The sequence below is a fragment of the Plutella xylostella genome, chromosome 28, assembly GCF_932276165.1.
Source record: "Plutella xylostella chromosome 28, ilPluXylo3.1, whole genome shotgun sequence".
Taxonomy (NCBI): domain Eukaryota; kingdom Metazoa; phylum Arthropoda; class Insecta; order Lepidoptera; family Plutellidae; genus Plutella; species Plutella xylostella.
The window spans coordinates 2684448-2702355 of NC_064008.1; the positions used below are offsets into that span (position 1 = coordinate 2684448).

Genomic DNA, 17908 nt, shown 5'->3' on the forward strand with positions numbered 1-17908 from the left:
TTAAAAAATATGTAGGTAACCATGGTAGCCAATTATGGCTGTGGGTGTGCATTTTTTTATTAAAATACGTTCAAGGCATGAAACTTGAATATGAACGAATATCTTTTAAGTGCCTATATATTTATTGAATAACTTTGTTGCGAATAAGTTTTTTGTCCGTCCAATCGCATGATTTTACTATAAAAGGTAATAAAACTAAAGTGTGCTATTCTAAGCTAAAATCCCACATGTTATGTGTGATAGTGAAATGATTCCTAGAATGCCCTTTGGGTTCATCCCTTCCTTGCACAATTTTTGGTTTCTTACTGTAGTGCCAAAAGTAATCTTCCCTAATTCGAATAGTAACCGATTTCAAATCGATAGTTAACTAATTAATTATACTTACATTAGTTTAGTTAATAGCATTAATGTTAAAAGTGCAGTTATCAATTTCATTCAATTATTATAATAGCATTTTTTTTATCACGGGTAATGTTTTAGATAGTGGGGTCTTTAATAATTAGGGGCCGTCCATTAATCACGTGAGGTCGTTTTTCTCATTTTTTGACCCCCCCCCCTCCCCCCTGGTGATATTTGGTGAGGTTTGGGACCAACCCCCCCCTCCCCCCTCTGGATCACGTGTATTTTTTTGGAAGTTTATGAAAAGGCCATTTTTTACTAGAAAAAATATACTTAACGAAAATTGCGTTTTGAAATAAAAAATATTTGTATATTTGCAATAAAATTTATTATTTTAATCCCATAAATCCTACCTACCGTTAAAATTTTTGGCCCGTTCAAAATTTCGGTTCAGAAATACCTAGCGCTTTTAGACAAAAAATTAATACACGTGATGTCTAACGAGACCCCCCCTCCCCCCTCGTGATGTTTCGTGAGGTTTTCCGTACCCCCTCCCCCCCCCCCTTTGAGCCTCACGTGATTAATGGACGGCCCCTTACACGGTCTACTATTTATGCCAGAAATCCCACGAGAAGGCCTAAGAACAACAATTCATACATGTAATATATATCTAGGTGCCTATTTTTATAACTTGATTAATAAATAATAATCGAACTGCAAAGAGCAATAAGTTTATAATAAGTTTTATAGCTTTTACCATTTAAATATTTAATATCAATTTTGTTGGTATTCCGTTAATGATGCTGCATATAACCTATTTTACTTTTAAATTGTGACAAAGATTTGTTGATTTAGGCACTTAAGTTGTTTTATAAAATTTTAAACTGTGTAAACTGTTTTTGCACATAATTAAAGTAACGAATTAATTAGCTTGGCACATACTAAATTTAATTAAAGCAAAGCCCTATTGAGCCGGTCATAGTAAGCCATATTAACGATGGGTTAAGTAAGATAGTGATCAATATTTCTGGACTTAACCCAGAGTTAATTGGCAAACAGTGGATTATGTAAAATGGGCCAAAAGTTTGTAAGACTGTAACTTGCTTGTAAGAATAGGAACAATGTTCAAAACAAAGTAACTATAAAGTATGGAAAGTGAGATTATGTAAGGACAAACTATTTTTATAGATGCTTAAAATGAGTTTAAGCTGATATATATTTTTTCACGCACACGCTTTGGTATACATCGATTGCATGTTAAAATAAGGTGTATTTTAATTTTATTCTTTTACTTTCATATGGCATTTAAATATTGATAGCCATTCAAAATAAATAGTTACTTTAAATTTTCCCGCCTATTTCATTCGCCTATATGTGTACATCAGCGTCCGCTACACGGGGTCGTTATCGTCGCGTCGTCGATTAATACATAAATAAACTCGTTTAATTCGCGTTCCACCCATCACAGCGCCGTATTTATGGCGAACCCATGTAGCAGCGGCAGGCAAAGAAACGTAGTTATTTCAAACATCCAACTTATACTTAAGAATTAAAAAAAAGTAGTAAATATAGACATCATTTTATTTCTTATGAATGAAATGTGTTATGTATCTTATTGGACATTATGTTTGGTAACTTATTTTGAATTTATAACTTAAGACCAATGACTCAGTGAATTTGCTTCTGTAAGAAAATATTTGTTTTCTTCATTAAAAAAAATCCTTTAGAGAATCAAGTGGACACATATTATTAAACCTCAAGTTTGTGGAATGAGTGATTAAGATCATATATGTATGTATAATAACTTTATTATGTTCGTAATTGCTATAACATAAAGCATATTAATGAAACCAGCGCTCATTCCACAAAAACGTAGATGTATCGTAAAAATCGAATCCATTAATAGTAAGGCATACCATTAAAAAAACTACGTAAGTACTTATACATATCAAATAAAATCTTTTTGGTACCATAGGAGTATAAAAAGTAAACTTTGTAAAATACAGCAATGTCCTATAACAGCTGTCAAATCCATATATGTTATGCATGGAAGTAATAATACAACAGGAATGCGCACTGCACCAAAAAAACGAGCCGACAGAGATAGTCAGCACGGAGCCCTCCATCTCTTTCTATTTTTGGTGACCATAATTTTAGGTAATTTATGAGACATCACTTCTAATCTATCATGTCGCGAATAGGTGTCGATGGTCTCAAAGTCACCTATTATTCGAATAATTCGCTTGCAATGTAGGTACGAATGTGTTTTGGTGATATGACAATTGAGTAAACAAATGGGGTGAAGGTAAAATTTGTATAGATGTGTGTTGTTGCAGCGCAAACTGCAATGTAATATTGATATGTTTTTTTTTCCATATCAATTAGATATTCCCAAGGTTTATACTAACAACAACAATCTGTCTTTTTACCAAATTCTAAGATGGGCTGGTTTTAATTAGAGAGTTAGGATTGACGTAAAAAATAAGATGAGCGAAATCAAACAACACACATTTTTATAATAAGTATAATACAATGTATTTAACATTAAACGCAACTATGTACCTAAAACGTGTTTACTCTGTGGGTGTTCTGTTTACATAATAGTCTAGTTGATGAAAATCATAAGATTTCAAAAAAAAATATCTCAACCTAAGTGCTTCCGCCGGTTTTAAGCTTGATAAATTATCTTATAATACTCATATCTATCACCAAAAAAATCAACAGCTCATAACTCTTTACCAGCCTCATAAGATAACAGCCACAATAATACCTTATGATACTTAGGTATAAAATAAAACAAATAGTTGAATGAAACAGGTCCTAATTAATGGAAAGCTATTCAAAAGTACGAATGAATGGTCACCCTAACCATAAAGTCTCTCACAACAGTATTAAACGTCATCCGTCATCTTGACAACTTCGGTCTTGTCGTAAAGTATTTAGAAAAACTACCAATATTTTTTATGAAATTATTTTTCATACAAATACCAAATATTTCTTTTAAATTACATGTTTATAATGATTTATTATAAATTTGTTTTTGAAAATGATATGATATTCAGTAGTCTATGAGTTTATTACATATTTTTTTTGCATAGCTCTCTTCGTACAAAATCTACTAAAGTTTACACAACTAAATCCTGGCAATTGTCAGAAAGAGAGGAAGGGCTCTGTGGTGACCCTCTCTATCGGCTCGCGGCCTCTTTCACTTCAAATATAAATCTTAAGGTGAATTCGTTAAGCTTATTTTTGTTTGCATCATTTTGGTGAGTGCGCATTCCTGTTGTATTATTACTTCCATGATGTTATGTTTGTAAATTTTCTAGAGAAAACACTTTATTTACCAGGCATCTGTCAATCAAACGTCATTAGGACTCGTGCTATATTTAACAAAATATAGTAATAAATCATCTCTATATACAATAATTTACATAATTATTATTATCACGTAACCCCAGGCATTGGGCACATTCTACAGTGATGACATTGAACGTTATGATGTGCTTTTCGACCAGCCAATGAAAACAAGACTATAGTAAACCCAAGATAAGTCTGCACAAAATATAAACTGGTCACACCGAAAAAAACAAAGAGTAATGACATTGTATCATCAGTGCGTTGTATCAAAGATATGTTTCAGTGTCACCAGTTAATCTTATAGACTTATTTTGGGTTTATTATACCTCTGCTCACACCATTTTCATATTAAGATTGTAGGCTACAACTTGTAGCAGATGGCCAACAAAGTCACTTAAATAATTGAGCATTTAATAGAGAGAGTGGCTTGGACACCCCAAAAGCAGCAACAGGGCAGTAGCAGTCTGCGTTGTATTACCTGTAGATCACCATATTGACTATACTCTGTCCATCTTATTAATGGTTTTTTGACATTCGAAATCCCATACATATTTGATGACTGCAAACGAAAACCAACTTAACTTACCAGACATAAGCGAACGTCAAAAAACCATTAATAAAATGGACAGAGTATAGTCACATATACAAACCGAATTGACTTGCCCTGCTACAGCTGTGCTAGTACTGTTTCTCGCATACAAAGTGGCGCCTCTAGCGGAAACTTTTATGAAACTTTTGACACATAATGTATTCATACATTTGATTGAAGAAAACCTAAACTTTTTCGTTTTTGAAAATTGCAAAATCGGTCATGAAAATCACACCTTTGGTGTGTCCAAGCCTTAACTTTTTATTATTACCCGCCAAATATTTCTTATCTACCAGTATGTTTCAAAAACACTTCTAGCGTCGGACCGTTCCTACCTAAAGGGTCTTTAGGGAACATTATCATATCGTTCACCCAAGTGAATTGTAACAATCTGTTTTCTATCACGAATCGCCATCTAGGATTCTCCAATAGCAAGTCTCTATAGTTGTCTCCAGATACTATCACGCCGTCGAATTCTGCCGCGCATTGCACTATGTATCTGTAAAAGAAGAGATATTTAATTTAAATCATTGGTTTCTGAAATGTTAAAGCTCAAGTAAGAGTTTTAATACCTATCGAGAAGTGAAATCGGAATAGCCAATTTGTATGGCGTAGAGCTAATACTTTACCGCTACATAGGTGGCGTGTCTCCACATAGTATTTAAAAACAACGTTTTTAGTATATGGTGGTTTAAGAATATAGAGTAGTTTAAGAATAGATTAGTAGTAAGAGAACAAAGCACGTCAAGAGCTCACCTCAAATGTCCCAAATCACATAACGAATCTCACCAATCTTCGTAACAAGTGATACCATTCACCCCTAACTTTAAAACAAAAGTACCAGGCTGTCATAGCGCGGCAAGAGCTCACCTGTCGTCGTAGGAAGTGATAATCTTGCCCTGCACCTCGCGCGAGGGCGTGTACACCACCAGCCCGCGCCGCTCCAGAGCATCCAGCACTCGGGGAGAGGAGCTCTTGAAGAATATACACCCCGGCCGGGAATCGAACCAAGAAGTATTACTAAGGGTAGGTGTCTCATGCGACTGTACTAGTATTATGCGAAGCATATAAGAAAGATCGGTGTCCCACGCTACATACCACATGCCTTTCCGTCAAAAGATGCTCCTGCACCTTCCGGAATAGTACTAGGAGACCATAAGACACCAAAAGCTCACCTAAACAGTGTTGTTGGGTTAAAACTAGCTATTGAATTTAAGTGAATAGTACCAGGCGACCATAGCACTCCAAGAGCTCACTTCAAGTGTCCCAAATCACCTCTAACTTGAAATCAAAAGTACCAGGCGTCCATAACGCGGCAAGAGCTCACCTGTCGTCGTAGGAAGTGATCATCTTGCCCTGCACCTCGCGAGAGGGCGTGTAGACCACCAGCCCGCGCCGCTCCAGAGAATCAAGTACCCTGGGCTCAGAGCTCTTGCCGAATTTACACCTGGAAATTGTCGTAGTCTTGAAGGTTAATTTATGTTGGTTTTAGTGATGTTATGAAGTCCCTTGAAACAAAAACAAATAAGCCAGGTCAAGGTATCTAGCATACCACAAACAAACATTATGCTAACGACTGGGACCCGAAGGGGATTTCACAGTCAGAGGTGACTCCAAAGCGAGCTTTTCACCGAGTCACGTGATACAGAATAAATACAATGCACTTAGAGAACCCAACTTGAATCTTAGATGTGCTGGTTTTCTCACGATGTTAGAGTACATAATGTAGTTAGTACTTAAATTCTTTAATATTGAAACGGACAAATTGGTAGTAGATAAATTTTGTTTGCCTCCACTCGAGAAGGAACTGGCCTACCCCAAAGGGAAAACGTATGTTTAAGAGTTCCATCCGAAATATGTGGGGTACTCAATAATGTATGAATAATTTTGAAATTTACCTGAACCGTGGAACGAAAGCCTTGACTATGTGCCCGCGTCTCACAAAGTAGTCGATGCATATTTGCAATCCCTTGACTGAGAATAACCTGTGTTGGCCATGCCTGAAACATTAATAAAATACTATTTTATATATTTTGCTATCAGCTATACAGCTACACATCATATACCTAACATTAGGTATAAAGAGTTATGACTTCATAATTCTAACTGAATAGACTCTGAAAGTACCTACTACAGGCCCGTTTGGACAGCTCCAAAATGTATGGGATGACAGCTGGTGTCAAACCTAAATCATGAAAAATCTAAACAATAAGGGTCAATTCAGACGTACCACAACCACACCACAGCCACAACCACACCACAACCACGCGATGTGGTCGGGCGTATATTTTGTATTGACAATGAATAATCCAATTCACACGTGCCACATTTTGCCGTTGTTATCGACCACCTGTGTAATACGACCACATCGCAACCACAACGCAACCACATCGCAACGGCAACGCCGCCACGCGGCGGCGGCACCGCGGCAACCTGTTTTCCATATTAACTGCACACGACGACGTGGTTACCACATCGCAATGACAGCGACAACGCAACCACATCGACATTTTGTCGCTGCCACAACGCAACTGCAAAAAGCCGCTGTCACACAATTCACACGTAACCACAGCTTGACCACATTTTGTCGCTGCGACGTGGTGTGGTTGTGGTACGTGTGAATTGACGCTAACTGTGCTACCACAAAAAACTTTAAACACTGTTTAACTAGTGTTTAAAACGAAATTTGACAGATTTTGTTGGCGTTTGACAGCGCTAAACACCTGTTAAATACTGTCTAAGTTTTTGTGGTAAGGCCCTAAGTAACTTTTGGAGCTGTCCAAACGGGCCTGTAGTAGGTACTTTCAGAGTCTATTCAGTTAGAATAAAAGTTCTTTTTTCTTTCGGCCGTTAAATAATAAGCCAGATTATGTGTCTTTTTATGTATTTCATCAAATAAAACAAGAGTAAATAGCAAATTTGTGTAGCTGTCGAAACGGGCCTATTATATTTCGATGACTGCAGAGCATATTGGGAGAGGAGAAGTCGACGTAAGGGATAATATAATAATGGATCATAAAATTTGTGAAAGCCAATGGGAAAAGCTCGTAGGGATGTAGGGCAGGCTAGCCACTGATAAAATTCACCTAATCTAAAACAAAATACGAAGTACTCACGCCATAGCTACATTGCTCCCATCAATAACAATCATCCTTAATCCAGATTTGTTCTTAATTTCAGTCTCCGGGTTGTAAATATTGCTTCCGATGCTATTTCTTGACTGTACTTGGCCTAAGATCACTTCTCTTATGTACGTATCTTCAGCAGTTTCGGTCGCCCTGGTAGCCACTTCCTGGAAATCAATAAAATTATACTTAAAGTATTAGCTGTTTTATTTAAAAAAATATTAACCTGCTGCACCAGACACGTGAATAGCCGTGGTTGTATAGTCATCACCGAGGGTTCTTTTATACAAACTGGGCATTGGATCGCATCGCGTTCTAGCAAACCCGAGGCAATTCCCCCACATTGTGTGCGATAGTTGGATACGAGGCTATTGATTGCTGGGTAAGGGTGAGGCCCCATTGATGCGCTACGTCGCGTCGGTCGGTACGTTCATAAAAAATATTATATGGCAGCGACAACGCAACGCACCAATGGAGCCTCGCCTCAAACGAATTCTTGAATGGAGGCTTAAAACATACAAGCATTGGGAAACTGCTATGGCTGGCTGGAAACCTTAAACAGGTTGCTTATAGTGACTGGATGTAGAAGGCAGAGGATAGAAGATTGAAGGCAAGGATAACTGATCAGCCATCCAACTTACCTTAACCAAAGTACTATCCTTAGCACTAACAGGGGCCTTGCATCCGGTGAATATTTTCTGTGTAATCAACTCAAGTAGTCTTCCTTTCTCTGACGCATTCATCTTAGCGATACCCTTGGCAAATTTCTGCATTTTCCTGTCTTGCCTTCTTTTGTACTGAGACATATTCAATACTGTCACATCAGAATCACCACTCATTGTACTAGTATTACTAACAGACATGGTACATTCATTATTATCTGTAATATCGTCTAGATCTATTACTGTGTTCCTAGTAGAGTGCGTTTTAGATATTGTTTCTGTAGTTAAATCTATTGTTACAAATGAGTCTCCATTTATTTCTTTAGTTAAATCTTGTATTTCTTGTAAGTTTTTCTCTGCATCTATGTTATTGTTGGTGCCTTTCTCTTCATTTGAAAGCCGAGATATATTGCATGGAAGGGATTCGTCTTTTTTACTTGACATGGGAGTAGAGCATGATATTGGGCAACCTTTACGAGGGGTTTTAAAGTTTGTGGAGCAGCGTTCATGGTTTTTTACTAGTTCTTCATCTGTGATTTCTATTACGGTTCGGTTGCAAGACTTTTTAGCACTGTTAGGCAAATCAATGCTTAAATCTGATAGCTTTCTTTTCGTTTCATTCCCAGCTATAGTAGTATCATCAAGGCAGATTACCGTGGGTTCAGAGGCACTTAAGTCAGATGCGGTATGGATTAGCCCTTGACTTTTTCTGTGAAGGTCTTTTACAAGTTTTTGGATGGATTTCCTGTTTTTTTCCCTCATTTTACGTAGTTTCTTTCCTTTCTTGTGTGGATTCATGTCTAAATGCAGGCTTTTCTTACTGGACAGCAAAGAGTGATTTGAAGGTTGCTGAAAAGTTGTAAAATGTTATGTCAGAATAGGGGAACATATTCAATTTTATCTTTTCTATACAACATACAAGCAAACTAGACTGTTAAACTAGTTAACTTTACGTATAAGTTTGTTTTTTTATGTTGCTATTTAATATTACCAAAAGATTGATTCAGTTAGTAGAATGAGCTGAGCATAAACAAACACACAAAAGTAAAGCAGATTTTTTTGCATCATCACAAAATTACATATTGTTATTAAGTACTATTATTACTAATGTAATCCTATAACTATGAACTAATTTAATCACTTATAATTTTGTCATTTGCATGATCTTAAATTAAAGGTATAATATTTGTAACCTTGAACTAATAACTTATCCAAGATTAACAAAAAAAAATCAGTGACTTGAACTATTTTATTGTTATCTCTAGAATGGTTCAGTCATTTGCATGGAACAGAGGTGTAACCCTAATTATAGCACAGACATGTAAAACAGGGTGTCTCAGTCTGAGACAAATAACTTGGACCTTTGGCACTATAGTCACAATTTTTTCACCAATACACACACTTACTTTAAAAATATCATACCGTATATTCAAATTAGATCTCGATTCACAGGTGGACAATGGTAAGTACCTAATCTAAAAATAGGTTGTATTCTTCTTAGTGTCTAGGTGACAAACACTAAAGTAGTTTACAGTTTGCCTATGTGGTGAAAGGATTTGACAGTCAGATCACTAAAGTTGTCAGCCGCTGACTAAATGGGATATGGTGAATATGTTACTATGGGAGAGTGCTTGCATGCAACCCAACCCAAAAAGCCTATATACAAATAACTAATCAACAAAACATTCATGCAGTGCAGGCAGCCTGAAAAACAAGACTATCAAAGCATGACTGTGTGAGGTTAGTTTACTGAAAAGTTATAACAGCTCAGCATCAACCAAAAGCCACGACACGATGCAATAATATATCGAAACGTCTTACTTGAACCGTGGATGCCTTGGGCCTAACTTAATAATGTGGAATAAAGTATTACTGTAGACTACTACAAAGTACTTAAACTTTTAACTAACAGAAAGTCTGGAACGTGACGGCTTGCCCATTTTTAAGCTTTCTTCTCAGCAAAAAGAGGTCTTCACAGCAGGTGATTAATTTCATGAGATAGGTACAACAAAGGAGGAGGAATTTATTAATTTTCGCATATAAAATGTCAACAAACGAATCAAACCAAAAATAAACAAACGGAATAAAAATGGCGGACGGAAAAAGATTTTGTCAAAATTGACAAATGACAACCGAAGTATTTTAGAAGTACGCTACGTACATTTGCATTTTATAAACTTTAATAAGGAAAAGACATGAGTAAATAAAATCACAACATAGTTTTTTTAAAAGATTTTAATGGTGTTTCTACCATCTACTAACCTACCTACATACAATTAAAAACTTAATTTTATTAAATACTTAAACATAGCCTCTATCCTTTTATCTAAAATTTAACAATTTCACTTACATAAGTAAATTTATTTATTTACAATATTTTTATGCTATCTCTATAATTATCTACTCGAGATTCAAGTCAAAGAGTCAAACATTGATCAAGTATGTAACTTTGCTAAATTAATGAGCTTCATAAATGCATTACATGTCCAAATAACGAAAAAAGCGCTCGAGCGCCTAAAGTTTGTAACTAAAGCTGCGTACAGACCGGCCCAGCGAACGGCCAACGAACGCCTAACGATGGATATTTATCACACATAATATAGGGCAGATTGCAGCAACGAAGGTCAACGATACCCGTTCGTTGGCGTTCGTTTGGCCGGTCTGTACGCAGCTTAATACGATTCTTACGATTTGATTGAAAATCCGACTTTGAAAATGAAAGCATGAACAGGGTAAATTTATATCATTTGCACGTAAACTCTTCCCTTGTAATGACACACGTATTACATTCCACACGGCAGCACCATTTAAAGCTGCATTCGCAGCGCTCTCGTAACACGACCTTCTTGGTGTTGTAGCCTCGGCCGCAGCAAAGCACATCGCACCCGTCCAAGCCTTGGCTGGTCTTGTTGCACTGACGACCGGCGGTGCCCAGGGAACCCTGAGGAAGTAATGAAACATTTTACAGGGTGTCCGTGTATGGAGAAAGTATGGATGAATCGAAAGGATAGGCTGGACTGGGGCTGTTTTTGAAGTCCTAGCACGGGGCGCAAGACACGCACGCCAACACTTGTCATTTTTTTTGCGTCGCGCTCACTTCATAAATTCCTTAATTCATGATTTGATCCATATAAATTTATGCACATGTATAAGTAAGTGGATTTCATCTGGCATGCAAAATAGGTACCGTTAGGATAGACGAGTTTTCCAGTGGAAACCACGAAAAGTGAAATGTATAAGCTAGAATGACGACCATAGATATTTAGCCGGTAGTGGTGGGATGTGGAAGGGCGAAAACCAGCGTTTATTCGGACTTTTAAGTTAACAATGAATGAGAAGTAAGTACCAGGGCATCATCGCTGACGCAGTAGTTGGGCGAGTCCTCAAGGTACACGAGGTGCTGCGCAGTGGGAACGCTGTACCTGACAATAAACATAAAATAAATCACTGCAACTATTACAGCTAGGAGGTATACTTACCTACATAGATTAGACTTCCAAAATACAAAGGAAAACATAATTATGGAACCTCCAGATCCATAAAGATCGAAATAACGTCGACATGGGAAATGGTGCAAGCTTTACCTACAAGCTAGTTCTGTAGCTGCTACGCGGGTTCTGTATTGACGTCGATAAACTAGTTTAATGCGCGTTCCACCAACACCGTGCCGTATTTATGGCGAATCGCGATATAGTTACGTCGATATCGAACCCGTGTAGCGGCGGCATCATAGAAAAATCATCGGCTAGAGCTTAGAACCACTGGATTTCCCAGATGAAACCTTTCAGTATACCCTTATTTCAGAATGGCAGGCCACGTCTGTCGCATGCACCCGGACCGGTGGGCCAGAGTTGTCACCGAGTGGGTGCCGAGTGACGGACGTCGGCGCCGAGGAAGACCTAGGCGGAGATGGCGGGACGACTTGGACAATTTCCTCCCTGAGTGGTCCGAAGTGGCGGAGGATCGCGATCGTTGAACCAAATATAAGGAGGCCTTTGCCCAGCAGTGAGACATAAATCAGGCTATTAAAAAAAAACAGAATAAGAATATTTCCCGTTGCCCTTACCCCGGTTGCCCCAGCCGCAGCCTGCCTCGCCGAGACACCTTCACCTGTGTGGCACCCTCGTACTTTTCATGGAGGTCGTCACCTGTCAATAATTGAGGCTTAAATTTATATCAGACCCTGCGGCACGGGTCCGTTATCGACGTAGATAAACTTGTTTATTGTTCGTTCCAAGAAATATGTTGACGTATTTATGGTTTATGGTGAATCGCAATCTCGATAAAGTGACGTTTATCTATAACGTCGATAACGGACCCATGTAGCAGGGACAGGGTGCACTCTAGCTTACAAGAAACGATGAAAAACGATGTTTTGTAGCGCTTATAAACTTTAAATGCCTATTAAAATGGTCTCCACAAACGAGAGAGTAGTTATAATAGTTACCTACCACAAAGAAATCACAATGTGAAACGAAAGCGCTATAAATTTACATAGCCGCCCTAAACATCATTAATGAAGCTATTTAATAGCAATAAATAACAAATAATTACACACCTCAAGCTGTTACAAATAGCAGTTATTAGCATGCTTGGACAATAAATAAAACGTGGCTGTTTGGGCCTTTGTTCCCTTGCATCATGCGTGGGATGATGATTTATGAAGTAAAAACTAAAAAGGTTCAAATTTAAGGTAAGAAAAATAGCAGGACCCTAACTATTACCTCTAGATACTTAACTAAAACTTATTTGTACAGACTTCCTTCAGAGGGAAACTTAATCATTAACTAATAACTTAATAAGCCAATATAATTAAGGATTTAAGGATCTTCATCACTTTGTCCTCAGCATTCCTCATCTTAGGGTGCGTTGCACCATTTAACTTTAACTATTACAAACGTCACATCGTCTGTCAAAGCATCGGTTAAGCGAAAAATTGGTTGCACCATTCAACTATGGTTAAAATGACGTCATAACTTTAACGATAACCATAACCACCCAATGTTGGCCGGTTACTGCTTTTGTTAAAGTCAGGTAGCTGTCAAACGCATTGTATAACCTCAAAGTAACAGTATTACGTACAAATATTAATATTAAATAATTCTTATCATGTCGCTTCTACGTGAAATAGAGCTTGAAACAAGTTCCTCAGAAATTGAGATTGAGGTGGAGTAAGTACGGAACTTACGAAATATGAAGAGAAAGGTGTACTTTCAGAGAACTGATAGATTCGCAACTTGGGATGAGAACTCGTTCTTGGATAGGTTCCAGGTCTCAAAACTGTGGCTCGTGTGTTGGCTTTAAAACTAGAACCTTTCTTACTGCCTCCAACGACGAAGTAAGTACCAATGCACCTATTATTATGTTGTAGGTGTAATGATCATCTTCACCACCAAATAAGCGTCCATTTCTAGCCATGGGCTCTCCCAAGGAGCCCTCGGCCTTCCTTATCCAGCCACTACCAGCTACCGGCCGGCTGCCGGTCCAGCGCAGCAATCTAATATCAAAGTAACCTACGTAACTCTTTAATTGAATAACCTTGTTTTCAGAAATTTTGCAATCACTCAAATACAGCAATTTATCAATGAAAATAAGGACAGAACTAAGAAGAGTGCAGCCCATTATAGTGGCTACGCCATAGCTGCATAATACATATATTATGTAACAAAATGAGAGACCCTGTACCACCAGCTAGGTTTTTTTATGATGATTCATCATCTGATGAAGAGGAACCTGTCTATGCAGTTAACAGGAATGTTAATAAAAATAAAATATTTCAATAGATTACATCGTTAGTTTTAACTTTGTTTAATTTCAACTTCATCATCATCATCATCATCATCAGCCAATAATCATCCACTGCTGGACATAGGCCTCTCCCAAGGAGCGCCACAACACTCGGTCCTCGGCCTTCCTCATCCAACCACTACCCGCCACCCGCCTAAGGTCATCAGTCCAGCGGGCAGGAGGGCGTCCCACGCTGCGTTTACCTGCTCGATTCAACTTGTTAAGAATTAATTAATAATAAACCTGAGTCTACTTTGTCGCGGGTTTTATTGATGATAATCTTTTGGTCAATATTTGGAGGAATAACAGACTTAGGTCCTATGACATGTTGACTTTGAGTGCTTTGACAGAGAATGACGGCTACAATGTACTCTGTGACGGCTTCAGTCCGACAGCTAGATTTGGTATTGCCCTACATAAAAACGTTTCCCACAATAACTTTGGGGATAATTATGTCTCAAACGATTGGCAACCCTAATAACATTAACAATGACCGAAGATTTGATGGTGCAACGCGTTGCAGTAAAATGTTAACTGTAACGACTCTGTCATTGCTAAGTTTAACCTTAACTATTACGATAACCGGGATCTTGATGCAACCCACCCTTAGTTAGGTATATCTATGGTACTAGATCTGGCAGCTGATCTGATAAGTAAGTTAAATCTAGTCCATAAGAGACGTGTAGGGACTAGGTAGGTAGATAAGATACAAGATAGATAAAAGAGGAGGGGCTCTCCATAGTCTCCATCGAATGATTTTGAGGCCTATAATTAAATCGCCCATTTGACCCATGCATTCGAATTCACTGTGTCAGAATAATACGAGTTTAATTAGTGGTTATCACTCCTCACTCTTTGTGTGGCCCTGGTACCTTTGTTAGTTAATTTCACATTGTCCAAAGGATACTTTGACTGTCCGGATGTCTATATTGGTTATGAAATAGATTTCAAAGACGATTGTAAAAAAAAAGTGTTTGCATCTTATGGCTCACAATGGGAACTGTATAAGTTATTCCACTTTTTAGGTTAGCAGTTAATTTAGCCACAGCTTTACCGACTTACCTCGACTAACCACAGTAATTCCTGCTATCCATAAGCGATCTAGCTAGCGGGTTTCTAGCTTGAAGAAATACCTAGTTTTGGAGAGCCGTTAGTCGGTACTAATAAAGCAATATAAGATAAAGTCGTGGTTAGGTAAAATAAAAGCTCTTCAACACTTCCAAATTACCCATAATTATATTATAATTCAAGTAAGAAAAGCACCCCTGTAGCTGGAATACATAAAATAGAATAAAATACTTAGAACTTTATTGTAGTTACCAAAACCAACACCATCGAAAAATATACATACTTGTTTACACTCTAGGAACAATGTACGGTCAGCTTCATAAGTAGCATATATACACTTTTATACATATTATTAGCTAGTATTCAAACTAATATCGTCAAAGTTTTAATGAATAATAGGTACATACCTAGGTGATTTGTGAGCTTGACAAGGTACACAATAGTAACTACACTTATGAAGCTGTACAATAGGCGGCCTCATGCCTAAGAGTAATATCTTACAGGCAACATACTCACCCACTTCCCTGAAGCTGGGCAGCTGTTGCCAGCACGTGATGAGGCTGCAAGATCCGGAGACCCCATGACATTTGCAGGTCACCTTCGACTTGCTTATGACAGCCTGGTAGAACGGAGCTGGTGTTATGAAAGTTACGTAAATCTTGGGGGAAATGGGAGGGGTAGATCGGTGCAAACGGACCACTGGTGGCCGATACACGGGTTCGTTATCGACGTCGATAAAGTTCTGTTGTTTAACACGCGTTGCACTACTTACAGCGCCGTTTTTATGGCGAACCGCGATATAGAGTAACGTTTATCTGCGTCGATAACGAACCCGTTAAGCGGCAGCTGACTTTTCATACTTTAAGTTCCGATCCCGGCTACATGACTGTGTGTGTCTATACAAAATGTATAAAAAGATTCACAGTGTCGCTGGCAGCCAGTAGTTGTGTTGTGGTCGGTGGTACGTTTACACGCCAAGTTGAAGAAAATTAAGCAGCTTAATAAGTGCCAATTTCTCCATTCTCGGTTAGAGCATAACCAGGGAGTAGTGGTTAACTTTTGACACATCTGTCATGAATTTTATATGGAGATGACGTTTAATTTATAAATCAATCCCTGTCGGTTAGATAACCGACAATGGAGAAATTGGCACTAAATTTTATAGAAAGTCACATTTTGCAACGACGCATAATATATTATAATGTATTATGTATTATTACTATTACATAATGTATTATTTTAATAATTAAATTAAATTAAGTTTAAATCTGTTCAACAGACATCGAATCGTGGATAAATAGGGCTCTATGTTTTAGCATTATCGTAATTGCTTAAAATAAATTGGGGTCTGCAAAGTAAGCCTTATTCCGTAGAGGCTTTCGAAGGCAGTATACTTGCCGACCCCAAGTACCAGGGCTGCATGAAATCGAGGAAGTGACTCACCCTCCGCCCAGCCTCGTTGTTATGCCGATTCATCAGCTGTCTCCCTTGCTCCCGGCTGCCACGCTTGACTTTGCGCTCCCTCTCTCTTATGTCAATGAAGCTTTCAGTAAACCTGAGAAAAACATTGTTATCAAATTACAAAACTCATGAAAACACAACAGAAAACAAAAGACAACACTCACAGTCCACACATTTCAATAATTTTAAGGTCATGTCATTTACAGAGCTAAAATAAGTTAGAATAGAAAGTCCGTAAAAGTTTTCCCTGTAGAGTGAGGGAGATAACATAGGGAGAGAACAGGATAGCCTCAGGGATATCAGCATCGTCTGTTGTATGAAATTTCTCCCCAACAACATTTCCCGTCTGCGTCACTACTACGAAATCGTTCGTAGTATTGATTTTCGTAGCAGTAGTGCTAAGCTAATTTCGCCTTACTCCTGTGAAATACGGATGTATATTTTTTGATAGTTCTTTCATATGCGACGTACTTTATGCGTACTTAAAGTACTTATTTATGTACTTTTTGAGGATATTAATTAGGCATTGAAGTTTCTAAATGTATTTTGCTTAAGTAAGGTAAGGATTAACTACGCTTAGGATAGCCATGTCATATGAAATTCGTGAATGGCGGAGGGGTAATCGTGGGGTGGTCGGCACGATTCTGGGTAGGGCGGGATTAACAACTCCTGTAAGTTCCTATTTTCCTGGTATCTCGCAACGGATTTGAGCGTTCTTAACACGGTTAAGCTACCGGTTATCCGGATAATCTGTGTTTCAGGGGTTCAGCTTTTTGATTTTGTTGCATTTTAAAGGCAGAAACTTAAATTTAGTCCATGTACAAAGTTTGCTATGGCACACACATAGATCTACAGTTTTTTGGCGTTTTTAACCACCGTAGTTTTGTATCCCAAAAATATGGAATAACTTAATCGAAATACTTACACAGAAATAAGCAAGAAAGTAATTCTAGGAATTCAGCCGAATTCCTGAGACGTTCTTCAGTTTCTATGCGAACCTGGTAGTAAAAATGCTCGAATGCGCGAAAATCTTCTCTATGAAGTAAACTGGTTGAGAAAGGGGAGGTTTTCCTTCGCGAGCATCCCTCTTCGACACATTCTGAAGCGTTCCCGGCATTCCACAACGTTCCTAAGTCCATAAGGTCCTAGTGAAGAAAATTCAAACTCGCAAATCGGAAAAGCTTTTTTAAAATATTCCGTCATAAAAAGGAGAAAAAACAACTGGTTGGTGTGTATGTGTGTGTGTGTTTGTGTAGACTGGTGGAAAAAGAACCAACTGAAAGGGAAGAAAAATCAATATCAGGAAGATACATAGAACTCCATCCCTCTCTGGCTGCCTAGTATTTAAGACACGGATTTTTCCGAAGCTCGGTATCGAAGCTTGCCCTCCCTTTTTCCACACGACCGCAGCGGCGGGGAATCGTAGCGGGAATAGAGGGGGTGTTAGGGGAAGTTTGTTTGTGTGTGTGAGTTTCTTGTCTGTATTAAACACAGACACTAGCTAAAACAATTTCCTGCAA

General features: G+C 38.1%; 2 protein-coding genes across 3 annotated transcripts in view; both read right to left on the minus strand.

The window, feature by feature from the left end:
• Positions 1 to 4251: 4251 nt before the first annotated feature.
• On the minus strand, positions 4252 to 10187 carry LOC105385183 (probable ribonuclease ZC3H12B). 2 transcript variants are annotated; one of them, XM_048631435.1, is made up of 6 exons: positions 9983 to 10187; positions 8052 to 8921; positions 7402 to 7577; positions 6184 to 6285; positions 5613 to 5732; positions 4252 to 4784 (listed from the first exon to the last, which is right to left on the minus strand). In XM_048631435.1, exons 1-6 carry the CDS (start codon positions 10010 to 10012, stop codon positions 4571 to 4573), a joined length of 1512 nt encoding a protein of 503 aa, XP_048487392.1. In that variant the 5' UTR covers positions 10013 to 10187; the 3' UTR covers positions 4252 to 4570. The 2 variants fall into 2 exon arrangements, with proteins under 2 accessions (XP_048487392.1, XP_037967030.2); XM_038111102.2 differs by having other exon boundaries at positions 4257 to 4784; positions 9894 to 10186.
• Positions 10188 to 10751: 564 nt separating this feature from the next.
• LOC105383060 (protein Wnt-5b) overlaps positions 10752 to 17908 on the minus strand; it is a 31547-nt gene continuing 24390 nt past the window's right edge. Inside the window, exons 5-9 of the mRNA XM_038111101.2 lie at positions 16371 to 16482; positions 15444 to 15546; positions 12139 to 12220; positions 11419 to 11494; positions 10752 to 11013 (exon numbers count right to left, since the gene is read on the minus strand). Of these exons, the coding sequence (XP_037967029.2) occupies positions 10816 to 11013; positions 11419 to 11494; positions 12139 to 12220; positions 15444 to 15546; positions 16371 to 16482 (571 nt within the window). The 3' untranslated portion in view covers positions 10752 to 10815. The remainder of the gene's footprint in view (positions 11014 to 11418; positions 11495 to 12138; positions 12221 to 15443; positions 15547 to 16370; positions 16483 to 17908) is intronic.